A 25,553-nucleotide genomic window follows, 5' to 3' on the forward strand; every position below is an offset into this window, starting at 1 on the left:
TAAATGACATGTTGAAGATACTCTTATCATGCACTGTCCTAATGTAGAACTAAAGAAGACTAGTTTATCACAAAATGGCTGCATGTGGTCATTAGCAGCAATGTTTATGTAACATTGCATGGTAAACATAGTTTCATTTATTTGGGATTCTCAGACATTTATATATTGTGGACTACGACTTTGTAGAGAGATTGTGATGGGAGGGGTGATGGCCTATGACCAATCTGCAGGCCACCTCTTCTCCCATTGATGATTCAGTTACATCCCTGTACCAATGACAATTGCTTATATAGAAATCAATATTAAGAAGGTATTTAATGTAATTATAGCTTCTTTCAGTGTGACTTAGTGGATAGAAATAAGGAGAGTCATCACCATGTGAGGTCCACTGTAAATGTTCTGTGGACCACAGTTTGAGAGCCAGTACTTTAGGGTACAGGATCTGACTGGGGCCCAAAATCCTCAAAAGGTTTTGAATTCTTCTTAATTTGTATCTTACCTTGCCAACATTCTGCATTGTGACAATGCTGCGGTACAGAGGAAATGATAAGTTTAAGGAGAAGCTGCAAATTCACTTTCCAGAGTTCAGTGGGAGCAAAATATCACCCCTCAACTTTAAGTCGAGGGTAAAGCTTCCATTGACTTCAGTGGGTCCAGGATTCACACAAAGTGTCTGTTGAAGTTGAAAAAAGCAGCTAGTTTTGTAATAACTTTTCATTTAATATTGCAGTAGCACCCAGTGAGGATCAGGGTGCTGCTAGGTGTTGTACAACAACCTGCATAGATACAGCCCCTGCCCCAAAAAACTTGCAAAGTAGGTAGGTCTGATATAGTCTTTCTTAATGGGAAAAGAGATGTAAAAGAACTTTTGAATTTTTAGTATTGAGAAACTAAGAGAACATTACTAGAGCAGTTTTGAAAAATTGAGTGTGTAGTAAAATTGACTGAAAGGGTACCGTCCACTTGAAAATAACATTGTCTGGAAATTTTCTATTTACTATACTTATAAGTAACACCTGAGACCACTATAGCTGGAAAAGTTGATCTATGAGATTGGGTGTGGGGGGAGGGGGACAACATTCCGTTTTATTTCAGTATGATTTTGTGTTTGACAGATCTTTTGAGCTTGTTTGTTCTTGCAAGTTGCTGAGTGCTCCGAGAGGTACGGAGCATCTTCAACAACCATTAAAGCCTCTGGGAGTTGAAGGTACTCAGTACCTTGCAGGATTACTTCCTTTGTGTTTAATCATTTCACTGTTTCCCTGCATAATTAGCTGTTTTTTCATTGTTGAAAAAAATTATGATAAACATCAAGAGGGGAGCAAAGAAACTTTTACAGACTTTTCCAAGCTTTTTTTAAGATGGTGCCCTATAAGAAACTAACTTTAATTTTAACAAAATACACTTTCAGCTTGAATCATGAACGAAGGCCAATAAAAACTTCTTGTGCAGCTAAAATATTAGATTCTATAGAAATCCATGTGGTTAAGATTTAATTAAATAAAATAGATTGTTCAAAATGGAATAAACAGCAATGAGATGGAAGGTTGAAATTTCTTGGAAGATGACTTTTACTTTTACTTGGAAGATGACTTCCATCAGATCCTGCCTCTTAATGAGATCAGTACTGGTTTTAGTGCTAAAGTGCGGTAAATTAAAATTACTAACTATATGCTGTCTAGACTACTAGTTGAGCAAAATTATTCATCATTTTACTTTCTAATGTCTTAATCTAAATTCCCCCCCCCCTTTGAAATCTATTGATTTCTGCCCATAACATGAAGACTTGCATTCAATGGCAATTTCTTGGATCTGTGGAAATTCCATGTCTGTGCATTTATAGACCCTGGTCATAAGATAAAGATGGTAAATTCACTATTTGCTTATATAAAATGTCAATAGGATTACAGTATAGGTACAAATATGCATGTATTTCCATGTAGTAAACCCCCTAGCCTGCAAGGAGTTCTTGACGTCAACAGGACTCCTCCATACAGGACCAAGAACAAATAGAGCTCAGCCCATACAAAGCAGCTTGTAAGACTAGAGCTATGGGTGATGTACATGCACTTTCCACCAGGACTAAGGATTAGACTATAATAACAATGATGTTCTCATAAGAACAAGACATTTCTGTCTTTGTGTTACTTTTTTATTAAAGTATCAGTATTTTCTTTTGAATTTTTTCAGGAACAAAAGAAAGATGGAAAAGGGATATAGATACAGAAGTCTCTTAACCTCTCTGTGCCTTTAAAAAAAAATCTTACCCATTTGTACAGTGTTTTTGTGTGGATTGATTAAAGTTCGTGAAGAAGTTGGTCATCCTTAGGTGAAAGTTGCAATGTAAGTGTAAAGTATACTGAGTGGTGGGGGGAATGATCTTTACAGCAGGACCTCAAAGATACAAACACCAGAGTTTGGACTGGTCAACTGAACACCATGTGGAACTGTAATTAAGCAATCAGGCAGCGCCAGAGGGGGGAAAAGAGAAAAAGAAAGAAAGCAAATACTGTACTGTGCCTGTATTGCATCTTAAAGTCTAGGTTTCCTGTCCCTAGCCCCACTTACCATGTGAGGGGCAGCCACTTACAGGTGAAGACACTGAAGTTCATGGGCACTGCTGTGAGCCCCTGCTGCTAGCCCAAAGCTGCCTGAGCAGGCAGAACAGAAGCAGCCTGCGCGCTGTGCTGCTTTCCTGTAAGCTACAGGCACTGTTTCACCCTCCATCCCACCCTGCTGGGATGGGGGCAAGTTTTCAAGCTCAGTCCAAGCCCAGGAAAGAAGCTGTTGGAGCTGCTGATGCTGCAAGGAAGCTGCCTTAGAATGGGAGCTGCTGCTGTTGCAGCCAGAGCCTGGCCTAGAGCGTGAGGTGCTGGACCCGGAGTCCGAGCTGCCATCGGCATGCTGTGCTCTGGAGGAGTTTTAAAGGGCCGCTGTCTGTGCATCGTGTGTGCACTGACGTGATCCAAGCTTTGCCCATGGCTGTGCTCCTGGCACCTGCCAGCACCTCTGGGAGTGTGAGGGGCAGGGGAGGGAAGGGTGCTGGCAGCAGGCTGGCCACTCCCTGCCACGTGCTGCCTCTGGAGTGTGGCAAGCAGTGCACAGAGCAGGGCGAGCCTTCGGTAGAGGCAGCCGAGGGCTGGGGCTTGTAGTGCCATGGGTGTGGGGCAGGCTTCAGTAGTTTGCATAACTCCCGTCGACTGCTTCTGCATGCTGTTCACATTGCGCTGAGCCAACGGGAGAAGCGTTCCTGTCGGCTCAGCTCTATGCTAGTTGAGGAGGACTTATTAAGTCGACTCCGTCATCGATTGAGCCGGTCTCACTGACCGCTCAATCGATCATGAAAGATCGATGCTGCCGCCAGTGTAAACATAGCCTTAAGCGCCTTTGAAATGTTTATCCTTCATTCTTATCCTGTATTTTAGATGGAAGGAAGGAAGGAAGCTTTTTGGGAAGTTTAATATGATATTTTATTGGCTTTGCAGTAAAAACACATTTGAGGGCAGTTTCACTGGCCTCTGAAATGATTTCAAGTATAGTACTGTACTGTATGACTAAGCAAAATGGCAAACAATGGGAAGCACAAATGTGTCACACTTCCAGCTGACACAAAGCTAGAAATATTAAAAACCTCAGTGATGGTGTTAGCCTCAATAACATAGCAGTAGAATATGGTATTGGAAAATCAACAGTCAGCAATATTTCGAAAAGTCAGGAAAAAATAAAGCAATTTGCAAAAAAAAAAAAACAAAAAAAACAAGACAACAGAACAGTAAAATGCAGGTACGCAAAGCTATTGCTTCTGATTTTGGTACATCTATGGTTTGCAACAGAGAGATCGAAAGGCACTCATATAAGCAGTGTGATGGTTACAGAAAAGGCAATGTTACTCTATTGAGAAGTGTGAAACCTTGCTGCTTTGCATACATCACTATGTCAGCTCTACCTGTCCATTGCTATAGCCAATGCAGTGCTTGGATGGATAAAGGCATTTTCTCCAACTGGTTTTTTAAACACTTCGTTCCACTTGTGAAAGACTACCTTACATCAAAATCTTTACCGATCTGAGCTGTGCTACTGATGGATAATGCTCCATCTCACCCTGCCACTGTAAATCTATTGACAGAAGCATTCAGTGTTTGTTTTTGCCACCAAATGTCACAAGCCTCATTCAGCCAGTGAACCAAGGCATTTTGGAAAACATGAAACAAGTGAAATCTCTTACGAAGATTATTACTGAGATCAATGCAATTTGAATCTTACACAGATTTTTGTAAACAGCTGACCATCAAAGATGTTATCTATATGACTGCCAAGTCTTGGAGTGAGATTGACTCTCAGTCTTTGAGATACTCATGAAATACACTTTGGTCATGTATTCATAACACTGAACCAAATAATTCGGAAAACAATGATCAGATAGAAAATAAACTAATATTTTGTAAAGAACGACAGCTTTTGGATATCACCACGGAGGAACAGGAGGAATGGGTGAACGCAGATAAACATGAGAATGCACTCCCTATTCTTAGTGACCAAGAGATAATTGAATTGGTACGAGAAACTGCACAACCGGATAGTGACAATGACAAGAAGAGGGAGAATGCCAAGGAGATCCCACATATGCAGGCAGAAAAGTGCTTTGCTACCTGTCTTCAATGGCTTGAAAAACAGCCTGAAACTACACCGATGAACTTAATGAGTCTTTAAGAGCTACTCTCCTTGGCAGCAAAAAAGTGTGTTAACAACTCAAAACAGAGTACCATCAAAGTTTTTTTTCAAGTCCACACAGTTTATCCTGTAGTTCTTATGCAGGAAAGTTGTTTGGATACTTTTTTTTATATACTGACGTTATAAAAACTGGTGCCAGTACGTTTTGCTGCAGTATTTTTTTTAATGCTATTTGAATGGACATTTAAAGCTTGTGTGTTGCCATTTTTTTTCATGCATAACAAACACTAAAAAAGAAGCAAGATAAATTACTTAAAGTTGAAGTAGAGTTAAATGTAAACTACTAAAAAGTAAAGGGAAAATTTAAAATAAAAGACTTGACAAGATAAGGAAACTATTTCTGTGCTTGTTTCATTTACATTAAGATGATTAAAAGCAGCATCATTTTTCTTCATAATGTTTCGTTCAGAGTTACGAACAATCTCCATTCCTGAGGTGTTCGTATCTGTGAGGTTCTTTTACAGTAGAACCTCAGAGTGACGAACTGACCAGTCAATCGCACACCTCATTAGGAACTGGAATTATGCAATCAGGGAGCAACAGAGACTCAAAAACATTTTTTAAAAATGCAAATACAGTGCAGTACTGTGTTAAACAAACTACTACAAAATAAAGGGAAAGCAGCATTTTCTTCTGCATAGTAAAGTTTCAAAGCTGTATTAAGTCAATATTCAGTTGTAAACTTTTGAAAGAACAACCATAATGTTTTGATCAGAGTTACGAACAACCTCCATTCCCCCAGGTGTTTGTAACTCTGAAGTACTACTGTAGTTACTGTTTTATATAACTTTTTAATGGTATTTCATGTTGTTTCAGTATGCTGGGATTCTATTGCATGCAAATTGTTACTTATGAAAAATGAGCCTTCTAATGCTGCTCATAGTCCATAGTTCTAATGCTGCTGCACTGCCAGTCCAAACCTTGTCTTGCAGATAACAAACCGTGAACTCCCATTACTGAGTTCCCCAGAGACATCTCTTTGCAGTGTCCAGCTCTCTCTTCTCAGAACTGAAGTTTGTAGCTCCTTTAAAGAGACAGTACACTGCAGCTCATTAATTTAAGTGGGATTTGACCAACGCTCTTATTTAAATCTCAGCATTGGATTGGTTCATAGTAAAAGTAAAACAAGTTTATTAAACAAAAATTCATAGTGATACCAAGTATAAGAAGTAAAGATAGAAATGGTTACAAACAAACAAAAGTAAATCTACGCTTCTCAGACCAAGCCCTGGTCTACACTAAGAATTTTTATGTCTGGTATGACTACGTCACTGAGGGGTGTGGAAAATCCACATCTCTGAGTGACACAGTTATATCGACCAAACTCCCGGTGTAGACAGTGTAGTGTCGATGGGAGGGCTTCTCCATCGACATAGTTACTGCCTCTCGGGGAGGTGGAGTATCTATACTGATGGGAGAAGCTCTCCCATTGTCATAGGTAGTGTCTTCACTAAGCACCCGCGCAGCTGCACCACTGCAGTGCTGTAAGTGCAGACATACCCTAAAACTTACAATCTTTGCCAAAGCAGGTTTCTCACCTATATTCAGTTCCCAAAGATTTAAACCCCCTTGGTTGATTAACCTAACATTCTGTGATTTCAAGAGCTCTGGCCCCTTGAATCCCCCAAGTGATGGTCAACTATGGGGCTCTTTCCCCTTCTTTTTATAGTCCAGAGGATATATATTCTTAAATGTATTCTTTGAAAAGTAAGCCTAGACAAAGTTTCTCTCTCCTGCTGTGGTGTGGATACCATGCTGTTGTCTTCCCCTGCTTGTTAGCTTGATAACTTTGTTTACCTTATATGTAAATTTACTTTCATTCTCTCTGATGCTCAGGCTGGTTAGACAAGCAAATATGTTCCTTTTGTGAAGGGCAAACTGGGCTTCTGCTTTGTTTGCCAAACAACTTTAAGAACATCACATATTTACAACTGTTTGTATCACCCTGTACATACATCTCTCATGATTTTTAGGACCAGCTTGGTCCCAGTTTGCATATGATACCTGACTTTTAGATACAGATGATGACACTAGTATGTTAGCTGTAGTGAATGTGTCAGGCCTGATAGTTGCTGACAGAGTAATAAACCCACCAGTGGGCTACTGAGTCACATATGCGTTTCTTCTCAGGATTTCAGTAATGACTGTGCACTTAAAAAATGGAGATGGGTTCGTTTTTTTCTGAGGACCTGTAATTCTATAAATAGTTTATTGAGATGTTTGAGATTCAGCTGGTGTGGTGCAGGTGTTGGTGTTTAAATCAATTGTATTAATTTATATCCATTAGTTTATACAGAGAAAGGGATTCCATCCACTATTAGAAGTGAAGATAGGTGGAACTGGAATTATTCATTTTCAAACCTCTGCAGGACTCTGGTATACTCAGTGTTTCTCTGGCATGTTAAGGAAACTTTTTTTTCAAAATGCTGTAAATGCTGAAATATTAGCAGTAAGAGAAGAATTATTGCTTAACATGTTTTAAAAACCATTCTTGAGTTCTGGTAAAATGCTCTGGTTTTACTTTGTATGCAGTGTTGTTGTAGCTGTGTTTTTACTTTGGTGTTTACCTAACCTGTCAGCCACTAATTGCCTTGTGTACTGTTCACAATAGTATATTGCGGTTGAGTTGGCTTATTAACATTATTCGACAGTTTCTCATTTTAGGATTCATTTATTTTAAAAGCTTGATTTCTTCATAGAAATATTCATGAGAAAAGTACTTGTAAAACTGTAACATTCTAATAAGAATTTCTTGTCTGTATTTTTTTATTGGCAGGTGGGGTGGTGAGTGCTTAATGTAGGGGTCTGTATTTGTTATGAGAACCACAATGCTCCTGGCATGCTACATATATTATTTTTTCTTGAAGAGGTGATATATGAACTAGCTATTTTTTGCCTCGGTCTGCAGTAACTGCATTTCCAAAACTGTGTGGTTAAAATGGGAATGTTCTAAAATATCTTTACAATATCAATTTTCATTTTTTTTCAAATGTATTTGTAGTTCAGGATTTTAGCCTTTGTATATTTTAAACTAGTCAAGATCTGTGGCTTTCTACTAGTGTTTAAGTGTAACTAAAAAAAGACCTATTTCAGTTAATTTAATGTTAACATTTATGAATTATGTAACTAAGCATACAATACAAAGATCTAATACCCTGGAGGAGGACTGATGCAGAGACAATACATGAGAGCAAAGAGAAAGTATTTTGTCATCAGGATCCACTACTAGAACTTCCTTGTATATGTTTGTTAGAGATGAGGGAGTTAGAGAGAAGCTTAAAAGATACAGAATCAAGAGGATGATGCAAGATAATGACAAGGAGCATGACATGGAATCCTAAATGAATATAAACTTTTAATATAACTATCTCCCCCTGTGTAAAAGGCTGTAATTCCAATGAAGTTATGCAACATTCATTTCTTAAATATAAAAATAATACAAATATTACGAGAATGTTTGGTGTATGTGAAATGAATTACCTGTTTAGTTCCTAGTGGAGAGGCTTCTACATTTCCAAAATAACAATTGGAAATGGCAACTTTCCTGTTAGGCTATGTATAAAGGCCAAAGATGTAATCGGGTGGAGACTGAACTATCTTTTAGGCCATAGAGAATAGTTTATCTCCCACCATTCCTCCTCTATCCCCTCCCCTATTTGAGTTGAAGTGCATTTGTAAACTGCTATACCTGTTAATGTTGACAAGTAGAAGATGCCAATCTTGCTTCTTTCAAAAGGACTGAGTTTGTTGTACAATTTTAAGCGAAATGAGGGTTGGAAATAGAAATCTTAATAAGTTGTCTTTTAAATCTTACCTCAGTGAGATTATGTGAAAGAAAGGGGAAGGGGAATATCAGCAGGATGATTGAAGATGGAATTTCATCATCCCTGTTGAAAGAAATGTAGAGTGGCTTGACTTAAAAAGAACTTTCACTAGCTTAGTCAAGAAAACACACATGCCCTACAATACGGAGGATGCAGCGCAGGTAGAGATAGGAGAGTGTCCAGGTCCATTGAGCTCCATGTGACCCTAAGGACAAGAGCTATAGATAAATGTTTACACTTTACACTGTGAAAAGCTGAAATACCTGCCAAATGTTATCCCGTTCTTTAGCTGTTGAAAAGAGTACTTGCACTGTTTCCTGTGGGGATTTTAAGAGGGGGTGATATTTACTGTTAATGCACACAATATACCAAGTAGTTTATGAATATAAAAAGGCAAAATCGCTGCTGCAAAGAGCTTGCATTTCAAAAAAAAAAAAAAGGATAAAACAGACCCACACACTGAGGGGTAAGGGAAGGGAGTTCAGGAGGCAAAGTAATGAGTAGTAATGTCCTGATAACACAATGTTTTAGTAATATGCTTGGTTTTTATTTTTGTAAGATACATACTATTTCCAAATACGTTGCCACAGGCAGCTGGATAGAGTCTTATAAACCAAGTCTACATGACAGACCTATATCGGTGTAACTATGTTGCTCAAGGGTGTGAAAAAAACACACCCCAAGTGACATAATTATACTGACCTAAGCCCCTGTGTAGATTGTGCTACACTGATGGGAGAGCTTCTCCCATTGACATACCTACCACCTTTTTGGGAGGTGATTAAGTATGCTGATGGGAGAAGCTCTCCCTTTGGCTTAGAATCTTCACAAAAGTCGTACAGCGGCGTGGCTGGCACCGGTACAGCTGTGCCACTGTAGCACTGTCCATGAAGACAAACCCATAGACATCATAGCAAAAGTAAGCCTTCAGAAGGGGCCTGAATTCAGAGGGCTTAGTTCACCTTTTGAATTAGCTTGGGAGTGAGGACATTCTTTGTACAGTGGATGATGTGCAAGAAAGCACAGAGAATTCTGGACGAAGCAAACAAATGAGACATCAAAACAAACATTGGTAGTGGGACAAGGGGTGGGTGATTCAATAAGAGACCAAGTGGCTAAGGAAATAGGGTCAGTGTGTTGATGCAGTGCTTAGGGCGTTAATTGTGAAATTCGACCCAAGTTTTCTGCTTTGCTGTTGACTTCCTATGATAGGTCACTTAGTTTCTCTATGCCTCAGTTATAAGTAATAGTAGAAGTAATAAGTTCCTCTCTATGTCGCTGGGATACTGAAGATTATTGGCGAAGATTTGCGTGACCCCCCACATGCAAAAGTAACAGGGGCCATATAAGTAGATGTGAAACATGGCATCAGTCTAAAGAATCTGAGGCCAAAAAATTGAACTTGTGTTGAAAAAGGGAGAGCCAGTGAAGGGATTCAAAGTTGTGTATAAGAGACATGGCCAGAGCGGTGGACAAGAAATTATTTCAGCGGCTTTATTTTGCATGGATTTAAAGAGACAACATTGGTGTCAGTAAAATATTACAATAACTAAGATAAGAGATGAGTTTTAGTTACATGAATAGAAAGAAGAGGAATGATCTTAAACAGGTTTTGGAGGAAGAAGTGGTAGAAATTGGATATGGTTTGCATGGGAAGTACAGACGAGGGGGAAATCAAAAGGGGCATGAATGACGTGGAAAGTGATGTCAACAGTAATGGAGGTAATGATAAAAGTGCTAATAATAATAATTCTTTGGAGCCTTACAGGACTGTTCAAAATCAGAAAGACAGGAGGCTGACTTCTTAGAACAGAGGTAATGAAGAAAGTTCTGGATGAAAGTGAAAGATGAGAGGAAGGAAACCTGTCAGCACTGGAGGAATTACTCCTTGTGACTCTTCAGGCCATTGAATGATTGATTATAATTAAGGCATGAGCTCCAACGGTGAAGCTGGGTTCACCATTTTGATCTCTGGGTGAGGTTGATTAGCTGGGACTCCCTGGACTAGGTTTGACTTTAGCGCTCCTTCTAAAAATGGAGATAACTGGACTAAGCACAGCAGGCTTGCTCATTTATGTATCGTCCGCACTTAAGGGTTTGTTGCAAAAGTTTCATTAAAGTCCTTCTACAAAGTGTTGCCAAGATATGAGTACAAGAACTGAAAATAAACTTTGACAGGAAAACCTACATGTTATTGAAGTGATTTCACTGCTTTTCCACCCCACCTCTTCTCCCTCCCCCCAAAAATCTCTTCTGAGCCAGAAAAGCCAGAATTTGGCCCTTTTTTTGGTTTTGTTTTTACCCTTTCCATTGGAAGTAAACTTCCCAGTGTTTGACTGCAGATAATTTATGTGAATGCATTAGTTAGTGAGTGTAAAGCCCTTTGGAGATGAAAAGTACTATTATTGATTATTATTAATAGGCTTGGCAGAACTCAGTTTTTATTTTTTATAATTTTGACATCAATTTATTTTTGTGCATTTTACATTTTTTTTATTGATTTACATTTTCACAATTGTGGAAAATTATGGGGTGAGTCAGATAATTGGAAGGTCAGATTGTAATTATTTAATGACAATAGAAGTTGAGATTAAAAAAGTTGAGTCTTTATCACATTAAAACAGAATTGTCAATATCACAGCAAAATATACAAAATAGCCTGAAATCAAACTCTAATAAGTTCTCAAGCAGATTTTTTCTTACTTTGCCTATTTGTAAATTTCAGCTATCATTGATGGAATATTTTGTTTGTTTGTTTGTGTGGTGAAATCAACATTTACTAATAAAAATCGAATTCTTCCATGCCTAATTATTAATCATTGTTAAAACCCTGAAGCCTGAAATAAATCTACTTTAGAGTACTGTTGGCTCAGATGAACATCCACGTGAATATCTTGTCTTTGACAATAAAGAGTCTTTAGCCCCATAATAACCAATAGTTGAAAGATCACCTGTAGGTCTGATGTAAAGTCAAATAAGGAGTACTGAAATTATACTGGGAACCATTCACTAAAAAGTAAAATCCATTTTTAGGAAGAATGCGTTGGTGTATAGAAATGCTTCCCTTTTGACTTGGGGGCATTTAGCCAATCTCCCAGTTTCAAGAAAGGAATAGTATGGTTTCTCGTCCTTGGGAAAAAGGTTCATCTGTCTGCGATGTGGAATAGGGCAAAGACAGACACTTGGTATTAGGGTTTCTATTACAGTATTTCCAGAGCTTTCTTACTTGAGGCATGGATTATGCTGTTCCTGAGTTAAAAGAGGTTAGTGTTTCCTTGGGCTTTGGGCGGGCGGGTGGGGGGAGGCTTATGAAAATGATCCTTGTAAGGGATTAGAGAGAGGGTTGGACAAAAATATAGAGCAAAAACCTTTTACATTTACAAAACCTATTGCTCAAGTAATGATCCTATTGACTAGTGAAAGGAAAAAAGAAATGCTTCCACAAAAGCAATAAGGAATAAAGAATGTGTATGTGACTCTTCAAAGATTTTGTTAAAGGGCAGGTAATGAAAGTTTAGAAAAAGATTTTGTGCAATGTTAAGTTTTGCTCATGAACTGGCAACTAAAATTGATGGAAAGCAGAAGCTTAAGGAAGTGTAGCCTGAAAACTAGAACTCTTTCAATGAACAAATGGCACATAGGTATCTGATGTTTACCTTGTTCTCTTTGGATGGATGAGCAGCTTGTCTGTCTTATTAAACAGTTCTGTCACTCAAAGGCTAGCTCCCTGAACATTTGAAAGAGAGCCTTGTGTCCATGAACCAAAGATAGTCTAACGGTGTTGTAGTTGCCACTGTTGCCTCCTCCGTGAATTGCTTTCCACAGGCAGTTGTGTCCTAGGCCACAGCTTCCCAAACTTCGTATTATGGAGAGCGGCACTAGCAATTTGTCAGGAGTCTAAGGGATACACTGAATTTGAATATATGTAAATTTATGTAATTTTATTAAAAACAAACACCACGGTGCATGTGTACTTTATCAGTAGGTGAACAGAAATAGCTTGTTACAGTGCACCAGTTATGAAAAGAGAAAGTGAGGCATGTAAAGCAACTAGGGAAATTTAATAGTTAAAGTGAATAAAATGGGTTTACTACAAGAATCAAAAGGTGGGTAAGGAACTGGTTAAAGGGGAGACTACAACAGGTCATGTTGAAAGGTGAACTGTCAGGCTCGAGGGAAGTTAATAGTGGAGTTCCTCAAAGATTGATTTTGGGGTAATAATTTAACATTGTTACTAATGACTGGCAAAAAAAGTGGAAGTGTGATAATAAAATTTATGGATGACATAAAGTTGGGAGGTATTGCCCATATGGGAAGGATTAGACTATCATACAAAAAGATTTGGATGACCATGACTTAGGGACTAACAACAAAAATGTTGCTATAAGATGAGGATCTATCAACTGAAAGCAAGAAAGGAGGAGAAAGTCCTGGGTATATTGGTTGACCACAGGATGACATTGAGCCACCAGTGTGATGTGGCTGTGAAAAAGGTTAATGCAATCCTAGGATGTGTTGGGGAGGTGTTTTCAGTAGAGATAGGGAAACATTATTACCATTATACGGGGTACTAGTGATACCTCATGTGGAATACTATGTGCAGTTCAGGTCTCCCATGTTTAAGAAAGATGAATTCAAACTGGAACAAGTGCAAGGAGGGGCTGCTAGAACTAGATGATCAGAGGAATGGAGAACCTATCTTACCAGAGGAGACTTAAGGAGCTTGGTTTGTTTACTCTAAAAAAAAAACAAAGCCGAGGGGAGTTATGAATGTTGCCTATAAATACATCAGAGGGATAAACACTAGGGAGGGACAGGAGTTATTTTAAGTTAAGGGCTAATGTTGGCATAAGAACAATGGATATAAACTGGTCATCAATAAATTTAGGCTTGAAATTAGATGAAGGTTTCTAACCATCTGAGGAGTGAAGTTCTGGAACAGCCTTCCAAAGGGAATAGTGGGGGCGGGGGAGTTGTAAAAAGCCTTACGTGTTTTAAGACTGAGCAGGAGATTGCCCACAATGGCAGGCCCATGCATGACTGCTATTAGCAAATATCTCCAGCTACCAGAGATGGGATACTAGATGGAAAGGGCTCTGAGTTACTACAGAGAAGTTTTTTCAAGATGTGGCTGGTGGTGGGTCACGCACATGTTTAAGATCTAACTTGATTGCCATATTTGGATCAGGAAGGGATTTTCCCCTAGGTCAGATTGGCTGAGACTTTGGGGGGGTTTCGCCTGCCTCTGCAGCATGGAACATGGGTCACTTGCTGGCTTGAACTAGAGTAAATGGTTCATTCTCTGTAATTTTAAGTCTTTAAATCAAGGTTTGAGGACTTCAGTAACTCAGCCAAAGGTTTTAGGCCTATTCTAGGAGTGGGTGGGTTGAGATTCTGTGGCTTGAGATGTGGAGGAGGTCAGACTAGATGATCACAATGCTGCTTTCTGGCCTTAGAGTCTGAGACGAATGCCAGACTTGACCTCTGTGCTGTTAAATCTCAGTGTCTGCAGCCTGTCAGAATATCCCATATATTAGATACATAAATTACTGTAATATGTTGTGTACCACACTTGGCATCCTTGTCTTAGGAAATTGAGGGTCTGCCCCCCACCTAGGATAAAGCAGACCCCCAACAAAGAAATCACTATGCTTAAGTCTCAGCCAAAATGTAGATGAGCATTAAACAATTTTTGTGGGGTGGGGGTGGGGAGAGGAACTGCAATAGAATAGAAGGCCTAACTGGAGAGCAAACCTCTTGGCCTAAGTCATCTGCTACAAAATACTTAATCTTCTACAATGGTAGAAAAATTAGAGGTGGTGGTTGTTTTAAAATACAAACATTCAGCTGTTTAAAATATTTTCTTAATCTGTACCCCTCAATTAAAACTTGGAAGTAAAGTCTTCACATGTTTTGCTACTACAGGGCATATGTATAGGACATTTAATTTCAGGAGGGGATGATCTCCCTCACCATGTGGACTTTTAAAATATCTGAAAATTAAGAATTACACACACACTAAATGAATCTTCCTTCATCTCCAAAGTATACAGCAGTTTATATGATTGTTCAGAACTAAGGTGTCATCATCTCATGTATTCTAGTTATTTTCATGTATTCTAGTCTAGATAATTATCTTATCGATAAGATAGTTATCTGTTTGCATATGTGTTAATGGGCTACAGATGACTTGGAAATAACCATTGCTAGTTCCTTATCAAAGGAGGAAAGGAATAAAATGAAGAGGAACATTCACAATGCATATCAGTGTGGGTCTGCTTCAATTTCCTCTGCCCCAATTGATTGAAGCACAACTGGCTCTTTAAGATGCACAACAGTAGTATTTCTAATAACTCCTTCCGCTAGTTATGTTGAGTGACATTTAATATCTTGCACTGTTTTGTTTTCCCAATGTGCATCAGCTGTATTATTCTGAGATTAAATTATTGACCTTCTCAAAAATAAGTATGCTGAAGTACTTTTAAGTGGGTCATTAATGTATCCCTGCCTCATAGAGTCATAGCTTATCCAGAGCACATCCAGATGCTCTGAGTGATTGGGAACTTTTCACGAGCAGCAACAAAATGTTCCTTGTCTGTGGTGATTGAGAATCTCTTAGGAAAACAGCTATAAACTATTCCCTTTCCTTTGAAGCTCAGGAATTTGATAGGGAGGGTGGGAGAGGCGGAAAAAGAGGAGGCTGAGGAAGTGTGTCTATAAATGCTCTCTTGCAGCAGTCCCAAACTCCTTAGGAAAGGAGAGTCTGGGTGTGGAGGGGGGAGTTGGAACTGGGGCATTGGGAAAAGGGAGACAAATTTGGAAGTACACTACAAAAATAATTCCATTGGGTGTGGTACATTATGGATATGTTCTTGATTTGGTATATTTTTTAAAAAACAGACCTCCTCCACCACATTAAATATTTGCTCCTAGTTGGAACAAAAATGTTGAAAGAATTTGCTCAGACAAATCTTGCACTGCCACCCCACCTCAAAAACAAGAATAGTGTTCAGTTACATACCAATTTTGACATTATCGCTAATACCATAATCCTTAATCGTAAATGGGATTTCCAGGGAAAGTGTCCTAAATACATTTTCACCATTAGCCTTAGCATCTCTATTCAGTAGTGCCCAGAAGCCTAAGTCCCAGCCATGGACTGTGTCCCAATGAGCTTGTAGCTTTATCCAGTGTAATAGTGTATGTGTTTGTTTGGTTGTTTTCCCCGTCATCACTAATTTCATGTTTCTTCAATGTGTTTCTCTGCATGAGCATTTTATAAACAAATCTATACTTTGGTTTTCTTCATCAACCATCATTTCTAATTCTTTCTTTGAATACTGATCTCTGATCTGAGAACCAGATCAGATCTCTTTCCAGAACTCAAAAAATACTATGGAGGGAAAGGACAGCCATTCTGGATAAAAAATTGGAGCTGACCCCTTTAGGGTTGATGGTACCTTTGACTGAAACCAGTACTACAAGCAGAAATACTTATGAATGTAATACAAATGCCAGCAAAAGTTACTTTTTATGTGCTTTTTCTATAAACAGGAATTAGTCCGTTACACCTGCATGTAGTCATAAAAGTAAGTTCAATGTGCATAAAATACACAATTAAAAAAAATTAGAGTAAATACTAAAATTCTACAGTATTTGCTAACTATCTATTTTAGTTTGTGTATAGGATGATATAGTGTAGCTATAAACTAGTTACATTTTTGGAAACTTGTAATTTAGGAGTGTTCTTGCAAATGATCAAAATCATGTCTCAGCCACCTGTATGTCTTGACTAGCACCTAGATTGTAAACTTTGTAGGGCAGGGACTTAAAATTTTTTTTTGTATAGTGCCTAGCACAATGGGGCCCTGATCGTTAATTGAGGTTCCTAGGCTGTACTGTAATCAAAATAATAAACAAACTAGTTTGCCCTGTATGTGGAACTGGAATTATTTCAAATCAAGGCTCTTTATGGTAGCTGTAACTGACTTCTTTTTAATCTGAATTTAGCTTCTGGGACCTCTGATCATGGGGTCTTCCCCAGCACATGCCAGAAATTACTCCTTGGGGAAAAAAATAATCCTTAGGGAAGGATTGCAGGTGTGCCTGCTTAGAAGAAGGGGCAGAGTCAAATGACTGACAAGGGAAAGCCTGGGAAGAAGAGTTAGCCTGACTAATAGGGAGTGAGATGCCCTCCCCTGGGAGCCATGGAGGGGACAGGAGCCATTCTGGGGGTAATCTGGAGCTAGCCACAGAAAGGGCAGGACTGGCTCTGTGGGGATCCAGAAGAACCCAGTCCTGTCCATCCAAACCTATAAGGAGATTGGCACTAAAGTATGTAACTGCATGGATAGGGGCATTACATATCTTTATCTATGAAAGATTGATTGTTCAAATTCAGCACCATACTGGATGGATACAAATGAAATGGATGCAAAGAAATAGGTGGGCAGTGTCTCCTTGTGAGCCAATCATAGCGCAATATTAACATTGCTTAATTTTTCCAACCTCCACTGTGTTTGTGTTCTGTGTTTTACACAGTGGAATGGCTTCAGTCTCAGAGATGTAGGACACCACAATTGTATAAAGCACTAATGTTTAACAAAAATGAGTACCTGAAAAAATACTGAGTGGATTGATGAACAGGTGTAAATTGGTAAAAACTGGACTCCTTTAATTAAAAAAAACTGGTTATTTTTCAGTGAAAATCGGTAAAAACTGAAAATGCAGACCACTACGTATCATACATGTATTATAGCAATTGGCAAGGAGGAGCAAGGTTCCCCCTCCCTCTCCTTCCCGCCAGAGCTGTCAAGCTTTGACATTGTTGCCTGTGCAACCAGGTCATCATCACAGCAGGTGTTCAGAACGTGACTGCGGATGCACTCAGCAGACTTTCTTCCAAGACCACAAGTAATGGGGCATCCCAGATAGACTTGTTCGCCACAGAGTTAAAACAAGAAATGTGCCCAGTTTTGCTTGAGCGGTGGACTGGGTCACTGATCCCTAAGGGATGTGTTTCACTTTCATTGGTCTCTGATCTCTTGGATGCATTCCCACTGTCTCCTTTAATAGCCAAAGTCATGCTCAAAATAAAAAAAAAGACAAAAGCCAGGGTCATCCTAATAGCTCTGACCTGGCCCAGATCAGCTTGGTTTCCTTACTTGGTACAGCTGGCTCTTTGCCCACCAATCACTCTCCACGCTGTTCCTCATCTCCTCTCCCATGACAGCAAGAAGATCCATCACCCCAGTCTCACAGTGCTTTGTCTCAAAGCATGGTTGGTCAATGGTTCATGGATCAGAGAGAACCTGCCCAGGGGAAGAGTACTATTACTCAGCAGGAAACCGTTTACACACTTCACATACTCTCAAAAATGGACAAGATTTGTCTGTTGGTGTGACCTCAGACATATTCCATGGTGGCAGATACGCTGGACTACATCCTATCACCAAAAAGTTTGGGATTATCAATGAGTTCCATTAGAGTCCACTGGCATCCATCACGGCTTTCCACTCCCCAATAGAGGGTTATTCCATTTTTGTCCACCTAATGACAGCAAGATTTCTCAGGGGACTCAGAAATCTCTATCTTCTAGTCAAGCACCATACTCCTGTTTGGAACCTCAATCTGGTCTTTAAATGCCTCACAAGACCATCGTTTGAACCAATGCCTATCTGTTCACTGCTCCATTTATCAGTGAAGACCACATTTCTGAGAGCCATAATGTGACGTGTTGGGGAAATAGGGACCTGATAGCATGCCCCCCTGTCACAGTATTTTTTAAGGACAATTTCACTTGGTCCCATCTAAAATTTTTACCCAGAGTTTCTTTCAGGTTCCATATTAACCAACCTATTCACCTGCCAGTCTTCTACCCGAAACCGCATCTTGATAACCAAAAGGAATTGTTGCACTCTTGATGTCAGGAGAGCACTGGCCTTCTATCTAGATTAAACTCTTCAGAAACACTCACAAATTGTTTGTCTCACTGGCAGATAGCTCAGAAGAGGCTGCAATCTCTATTAAAATACTTTAAATGGCTATCCAGCTGCATTAATTCTTGCTATGAATCTTGTAATATTTAAACACCTTTGAACATATGCACTCATTCTATGACGTCCATTTCCACCTCTGTAGTTTTACCCAAAGCATGCCCATTATTGAAATATGTAAGGCCGCTACTTGGGTGTCTGTGCACACATTTGCCGAACACTGCAATAACTCATGACTCTGCTTCTGATACTGTGTTTGACTCGGTTGTACTTCCTTTGCTGCTGAACTCTATTCCGAAGGCCTCCCCCTATCCCTCCCTCCTTACAGGGAACTGCTTAATGGTCATGTAAACTGGGGCATCTGTAGGGACACTACTCAAAGAAGAAATGATTGCTCACCCTGTGCAGTAACTGTGGTTCTTAGAGGCGTGTCCCCCTTTGAGCGCTCCACTACCCTCCTTCCTTCCCCTCTGCTTCAGAGTTCTCTGCTGTGGAGCTTCATGGTAGAGAAGGAATTAAGAGCGGTTTGCCCATGCAGTGCTATATAACAATGGCATGAGACTGATTAGTATGCATGCAAGAGCCGAACAGACACTGCTATGAGTAATCTCCAATGAAAGGTGCAGGGGGCATTAGCACACCTAAAGAGGAGCGCCCGTAGGGACACAGATCATGAAGAACCACAGTTACTGCACAGAGTAACCATTTCTTCTCCCATTCACCAGAGACTTAGCTATTTCTAACAAATGCCTCATGACAGTCTGTTTCACTATATCCCCCTGTCTCCTGGAGGGACCTCCTCATTGCATGAGCAATGATCAGCCTTCTCTCTCTTTCAGAAGGTGGTTTCCACCTAAGGGAGTTTATACACCTAGTCCACCTTGTTTTGACATCTGCTACCTCAACTGGAGCATAGTGGCAGCCAGTTCTGAGGCAGGATTACTCTACAGTATTTCTATACCTCCTTACCTCCTATCTATAATGCTTGGGGGGAAGCTGCATTATCATGGGTGACTTCAGTCTGATATATGATGGAGATCTCATGCAATCAGTATTAATATCTCCTTGGAATTTCTAAATTACAGATGACAACTCCCTAATTCAACATGTTGCATTCAGTATGGGGGAATTCTGTAGAAGAACTCATTTTTGACAGATTAAGAGGAATTGATTTCAGAAGTAAAAAATTAGTGGTTATTTTAAGTGCAAGTGATTGTGAATTCAATACATTTGATATGTGCAAACATAATAAAGTCCAAATTAGTAATATGTACTTGGTGCTTTAAAAGGATCAATTTCATGAAGTTGAAAACATTTGAGCCAAAGCACATGGGAGAAAATTTAAACAGAAAAACGTGAATGATAAATGGGAATTAAGAACATTTTACGCCCCAAAATCCACAATCCCAGTGTCGAAAGAAAAGACTGTACTGATTTAAAAAACAATAGCCTGTCTTAGAGGGGAAGTGAAAGCAGCTTTGTGTGTGTGTGTGAGATATAAAAATAAAATAGAAGAAAGAGGATGGTTGATGGTATTGAATGTAAATTAGAAGCTAGGAAATGTAAAAAATTGATAAGAGAAGCAAAAAGACACATCTGTCAACAGCATTAAGGACAATAAAAAGGTATTTAAATATATCAAGTACAAATAGTTCTAACAATGGTATTAGTCCGTTACTAGATGGACGTGGTAGAATTGTTAATAATAATGTGAAAAAGGCAAATGTTTTAAATAAATATTTCTGTTCTGCATTCAGGAAGAAGCCAGATGATACTAAATTTACTCTTCACTCCAACAGTAACTGAGGATATGTCTACACAGCCACTGGGAGGAGTGATTCTCAGTATGGATAGACATATCTGTGCTAGCTTTGCTTGTGTTAGCCTGAGCCACTGCCCATGCCACTGTAGCTACACTGCTACTTTTAGGTGCTATCTGCCTGAGTACAATCCTGCTCAGCCCCCTGGGTACATATATGAGTAGGTGGCTTAAGACACTGCCCATGCTGCTATGATCACTATGCTATTTGCCGTGTTAGCTTGAGAAGAACTAGTGTATGTAGGTCTACCCCTGCTGGGACTTTCACATCTCAGCTGCTCTGCAGACATACGCTAAGGATGATGTTAAACAGCAGCTCCTAAAGCTAGGTATTTTTAAATCAGTAGGTCCAGATGACTTGTATCCAGTAGCTTGCCAAAGAGCTCTTCACATGGTTAATGTTGATTTTGCAATCAGTCTTGGGACACTGGGGAAAATCTACAGGACTGGAAGAATGCTAATGTTGTGTCATTATTTAAAAAGGGTAAATGGAATGAACCAGGTAAGTATAAGTCTGTCACCCTGACATTGATCTTGGGCAAAATCATGGTGTGGCTGAAATGGGATTCACTTAATAAAGAATGAAAGAATACTAATATAATTAATGCCAATCAACATGGATTTACATAAAATAAATACCGTCAGACTTACATGATACCTTTTTGATGAGATTGCAAGTTTACTTGATAAAGATAAGCATTGGTGTAACATACTTAGACTTCTGGAAGGTATTTGACTTGGTACCTCTTGACTAATAAGCCAGAACAGTACAAAATTAACATGGCACACATTAAATGGATTAAAAACTGGTTAAATTATAGGTCTCAAAATGTATGTATAAATGGGGCAACATTGTTGAGTGGCTGTGTTTCTAGTGGTGTTCCACAATCGGTTGTTGGCCCTGTGCAAGTTTTTATGAATGAGTTGGAACTGTCCCCCTCCCCCCCAATAAAATTATTACTGATAAAGTTTGCAGGAGAGATGAAGATCAGCATAGTAAATAGTGAAAAGGATAGGTCACTGTTACGGAGCAATCTGGATCACTTGGTAGTCTGGGTTTAGGCAAAAAATATAAATTTCAGTACAGCCAAATGCAAGGGTCATAAATCTAGGAACAAAGACCGTAGGCCACACTTAAAGGATAGGAGATTTATCCTGGGAAATATTGACTCTGAAAAAGATGGGGATGGGGGGTCACAGTGCATAATCAATTGAACATGAGTTCCCTGTGCAGCACTGTGGCCAAAAGGGTTAACGTGATCCTTGAAACACAGTGTCTAGATCTGGTGTTCACGCTTCCAGAAGAATGTTAAAAAATTGGAGATGTTTCAGAGAACAGCCACAAGAATGATTAAAGGGTTGGAGAATATGCTTTATAGTGGAATACTTAAGGATCTCAATTTATTTAGTTCGTCAAAGAGAAGGTTGAGTGACTTGATCACAGACTAAGTACCTACATGGGGGACAGAAGTTTGATAATAGAGGGCTCTTATTCCAACAGACCAAGGTCTTACAAGATCCAATGGCTGGAAGCTGAAGCTAGACAAATTTAGATTAGAAGTAAGGTGCACATTTTTAGTAGTGAGGATAATTAATCATTGGAACAGTTTACCAAGAATGTGCTGTTTCCATCACTGGAGATTTTTAAATCAAGACTGGGTGTTTTTCTAAAAGATGTGCTCTATTTCAAGCACAGCTGTTGATCCTGAAGCAGGGGTATACAAGGAAGTTCTATGACTAGTGTTAAGCAGTTGAGACTAGACACTCACAGTGGTCCCTTGTGTATTTCCATATATATATATATATATATTTCAGCTACTATCTGCTGTTTCAGTTCAGCAGTTCTGGCCTCAAGATGCTCTGACAGCCGTGCGCTGCATGCTGGTACCAAGTGAAAGTATACGCCACTTGGCCACAAAGGAAATAGTCATAGGTTTTGCCTTCTGACATAAACTGTCTAGTTTTCACTGACTAGTCTTGTGCTGGTTTTCTTCCTCGGTTTGTTTTTACTGGTGTTTTTACTCCACGTCTGGATATTGGGTGAACCTAGGTTTCAACTTCTGTCCACTGTATCAGTTTAACTGTGTCTCCAGCACTCTGTGGCTGCTCAACTTGACAGTGGAACTCTAAATGTAACCTTAACAATAAGGCAGCTACAGTGTCATTTTGCTTGCCATTTCACTTTCTACTGCACCCAAGCAACAAATGCTAATGGAATGGACCTGCAGGCCAAAATAAGTATGTATTAGAAACTGCAGCATTTAAAGCTTGATTTAATAACTGCTTTGTATTTTCTGAATGTTATTGCACATTGCTCCTGGTTTCACAGTGTTTTTTCCCTAAGGAATACCAGAGCTATGCAGAGGATGGAAATTTTGTTTTCTGAATCATAAAGAAATTATAATATAAAATAAAATAAAAATTACAAACTACAATAATACAGACATTTCTATGTGGAGTTCAGGGGTGTTGGATTTAATCTATAAAGCCCACAATGGTTTGGTTAACTGAAAGATGAGCTCCTTCCCCATGTGATATTTCTGCAGTTGTTATCAGCAGATGTGCTTAAACTGGGGGACCCTTAATTTAAACAGGTGGGTGCTGCTGGCAGGGCATTGTCTGTGAAGACTCTTCTTATTCAGAGCTCACCCCCTTTGGTGTGTCTACATATGTTAATTTTCTGGCCACACTGTGTAAGGGAGTCAGTCAGGGTCCGAGGAGAGGCCTCTTACTTCAGCAGTGACGTTGCCTAGCAGTGAGTCCAATAAGAGGCCGTCTACTTCACCGTCCATATTGCCCTGTGGCAAGAGAATGGGGATGCCTTCCTGTTGACGGCAGAGTTGCCCCGCCTCTGTTGGTGGCAGTGTTTTGCTGTGGCAAGAGTCTAAGGAGCTGAGCTGCCTTCCCTCATGGCAATAGTACCTCATGGCAAGTGTGGGGAGGGTAGGGAAACCTGGGCCCACCCTACTATGCCAGGTTCTGACCAAGGGTCCTATGACAACCAGGTACCCTGGTATAGGGTTCCTGTTTTAGCATGCCCAAACATGTTCCCTAGGTCACTTCATACTGTTAATCCTGATTCTGGTAGCTCCCCTGTTGATAGCGGCTTGTTGTTCTCTCTAGTCTCCACAGTCAACCGGGCTCCCACAACATAATCAGGGTGCTTGGCCTCAGTGGTTTGGAGCTCCAGCAGCTTCTCAGCAGGAGACTGCAGCTCACGTCCACTCTCCTCCTCAGCCAGCCTAGACTGAGCTGAGCTGCTTCCTTTTATAGGCTCCCAGCAAGGGCTTGAGGGTGTGGCCTCCTGGGTGCAAAGCACTGGGTAAATCCTGACATCACCAGTGTGGGGTTGATACGTCCCATCACACACTGCACAAAGCCCTGTCTCTAAATCCTTAATATGTCTCTTTTGGGGGCATGATAGGATGAGGTGAATCAATAGGCTAATGGGCAGGATACAGTGAGTTTTATAATTGGGTATGCTATTATCGTGAACTGCTGGCAGTTTGATGTGTTTAATAGTCTTGCATTTTGTATTGACTATTGTTTTAATTACTGTGAAATGTGCAATATAAGACTGATGCTATAAAATATAAATAAATAAATTAAATATATATGTGCTCACAGGAAACCTCGACCTGTCTCTCAGCTGGTTGCACAACATGTTACTCAGCAATTTGTGCCCCCTACACAATCAAAGAAAGAGAAAAAAGACAAAGTAGAAAAGGAAAAAAGTGAAAAGGAAACAACTAGCAAAAAGAACAGTCATAAGAAAACCAGGTAAATGTTAAAAATTGTTGTTTTAAAAATATTAAATGATATATACATTTTTCACCACTAGTGTAAATACGTTAAGTCCTTTTAAAATTAGACTAAATATTTGTTGAAGTTTCATTGTTTTATGATGCTGTTTAATGTGAAACAATCTTGCAGTTTGTAGTTTTGACCAGAAGATGGAGACTAAATGGATTAAACAGGAGAGAGAGCGAGAATTAGGTCTTGTCATTAAAGGAATAGAATTTTCCTCATCTAGTATAATAATCTGTAGACAGGAAAAATGGAAGATACACAGTTCCAGTAAACAAGGAGAGGAGGAGAGTGGCTAGTTTTAACACAGAATTGGATAGGAAAAGGGAATATAAGGCTCTGAAGGAGTAGGAAAGTAGAGTTGTTGGTATTCATGCAGAATTTGGGAGAAGGAACAAAGGCTAGAATAATGATTGACTTATGAAGCTGAATACGTATGCAGTAGATTGGGATACTGAAGGAAATCTTGGACTTTTAGAATACCAGTCTGAAATATGACAAGTAATATGATAAGCAAGTAGTCACAGAAGTCTTGATCTTGCCATGGACCAGGAGCAGCCTGCAGCTGGAAGGAAATGTAGAACTGGGTGAAATTTTTCAGCCAAATTTTTTTTGGCTTAAAGTACAGATTCAGTGACACAGAAAATGATTCATGAATTTTGTGTCAGCTTTGTCGAATTTTGTGTTAGAAAAACAAAATCCAAGAAGACTAAACATTTTGTTGTAACGTTTGCAAAATTTAACATTTTGATTTTTTTTATTCACACTGTTTCAATATTTCCTCAATTTAAAAAACCAAAAACAAAACACCCTAAAAACACTCATTCAAAGTCAAAACAAAACATTGTTTCAGGTAGAAAGAAACATTTCCTTTGACCTGAAACTAATTTTTCTAACTTTTCAATTCACTGAAAACTTAGAAAAATTTCCTTTCTGGGTTGACCCAAATAGATTGTATTTTATTTTTTGGAACTGCCAGCAAACCCAAAAAGTCAGTTGTTTGTACAGCTCTAGACACAAGCAATATTGCCCAGATTTTCCCAAACTAAGTATAAAGTTACTTGAGTCACAAATGTGTAACTAAAAAACTCAAAAGACTAAAAGACACAATCTAATTAAAAGAGGAGGGGAAAATGTAGGGAAATAGTGGCACTGTGGGTGTTTTTTGGAAGTGTTCCAGTCTGTGAGGCAGAGTTCAGCCAAGGAAGATTCTGTGGAATCACTTCTACAGAGAAGTAGCAGACATTTTCCTACTCGTGGGATGAAACAGGACCCTCAATGTTGTTCAGGGACTGTTCCAGAAAGAGTAAAGAGTATTCTCCAAATTTACACCTTGAAGTAGCAAGAATTTAGATTGAGAAAGTTGAGGCTTCCAAC

The 25,553-nt window shown here is 39.4% G+C and overlaps 1 protein-coding gene across 1 annotated transcript in view; it reads left to right on the forward strand.

Annotated features, from left to right (window-relative positions):
- YAF2 (YY1 associated factor 2) overlaps positions 1 to 25,553 on the forward strand; it is a 40,738-nt gene that overhangs the window by 11,976 nt on the left and 3,209 nt on the right. The window contains exon 3 of the mRNA XM_067564197.1: positions 23,997 to 24,149. Coding sequence (XP_067420298.1) covers positions 23,997 to 24,149 — 153 coding nt within the window. The remainder of the gene's footprint in view (positions 1 to 23,996; positions 24,150 to 25,553) is intronic.

Source organism: Emydura macquarii, unplaced genomic scaffold (genome assembly GCF_026122565.2).
Source record: "Emydura macquarii macquarii isolate MOO-44397 ecotype Brisbane River unplaced genomic scaffold, CSIRO-AGI_Emac_v2 contig_2636, whole genome shotgun sequence".
Lineage (NCBI taxonomy): Eukaryota > Metazoa > Chordata > Testudines > Chelidae > Emydura > Emydura macquarii.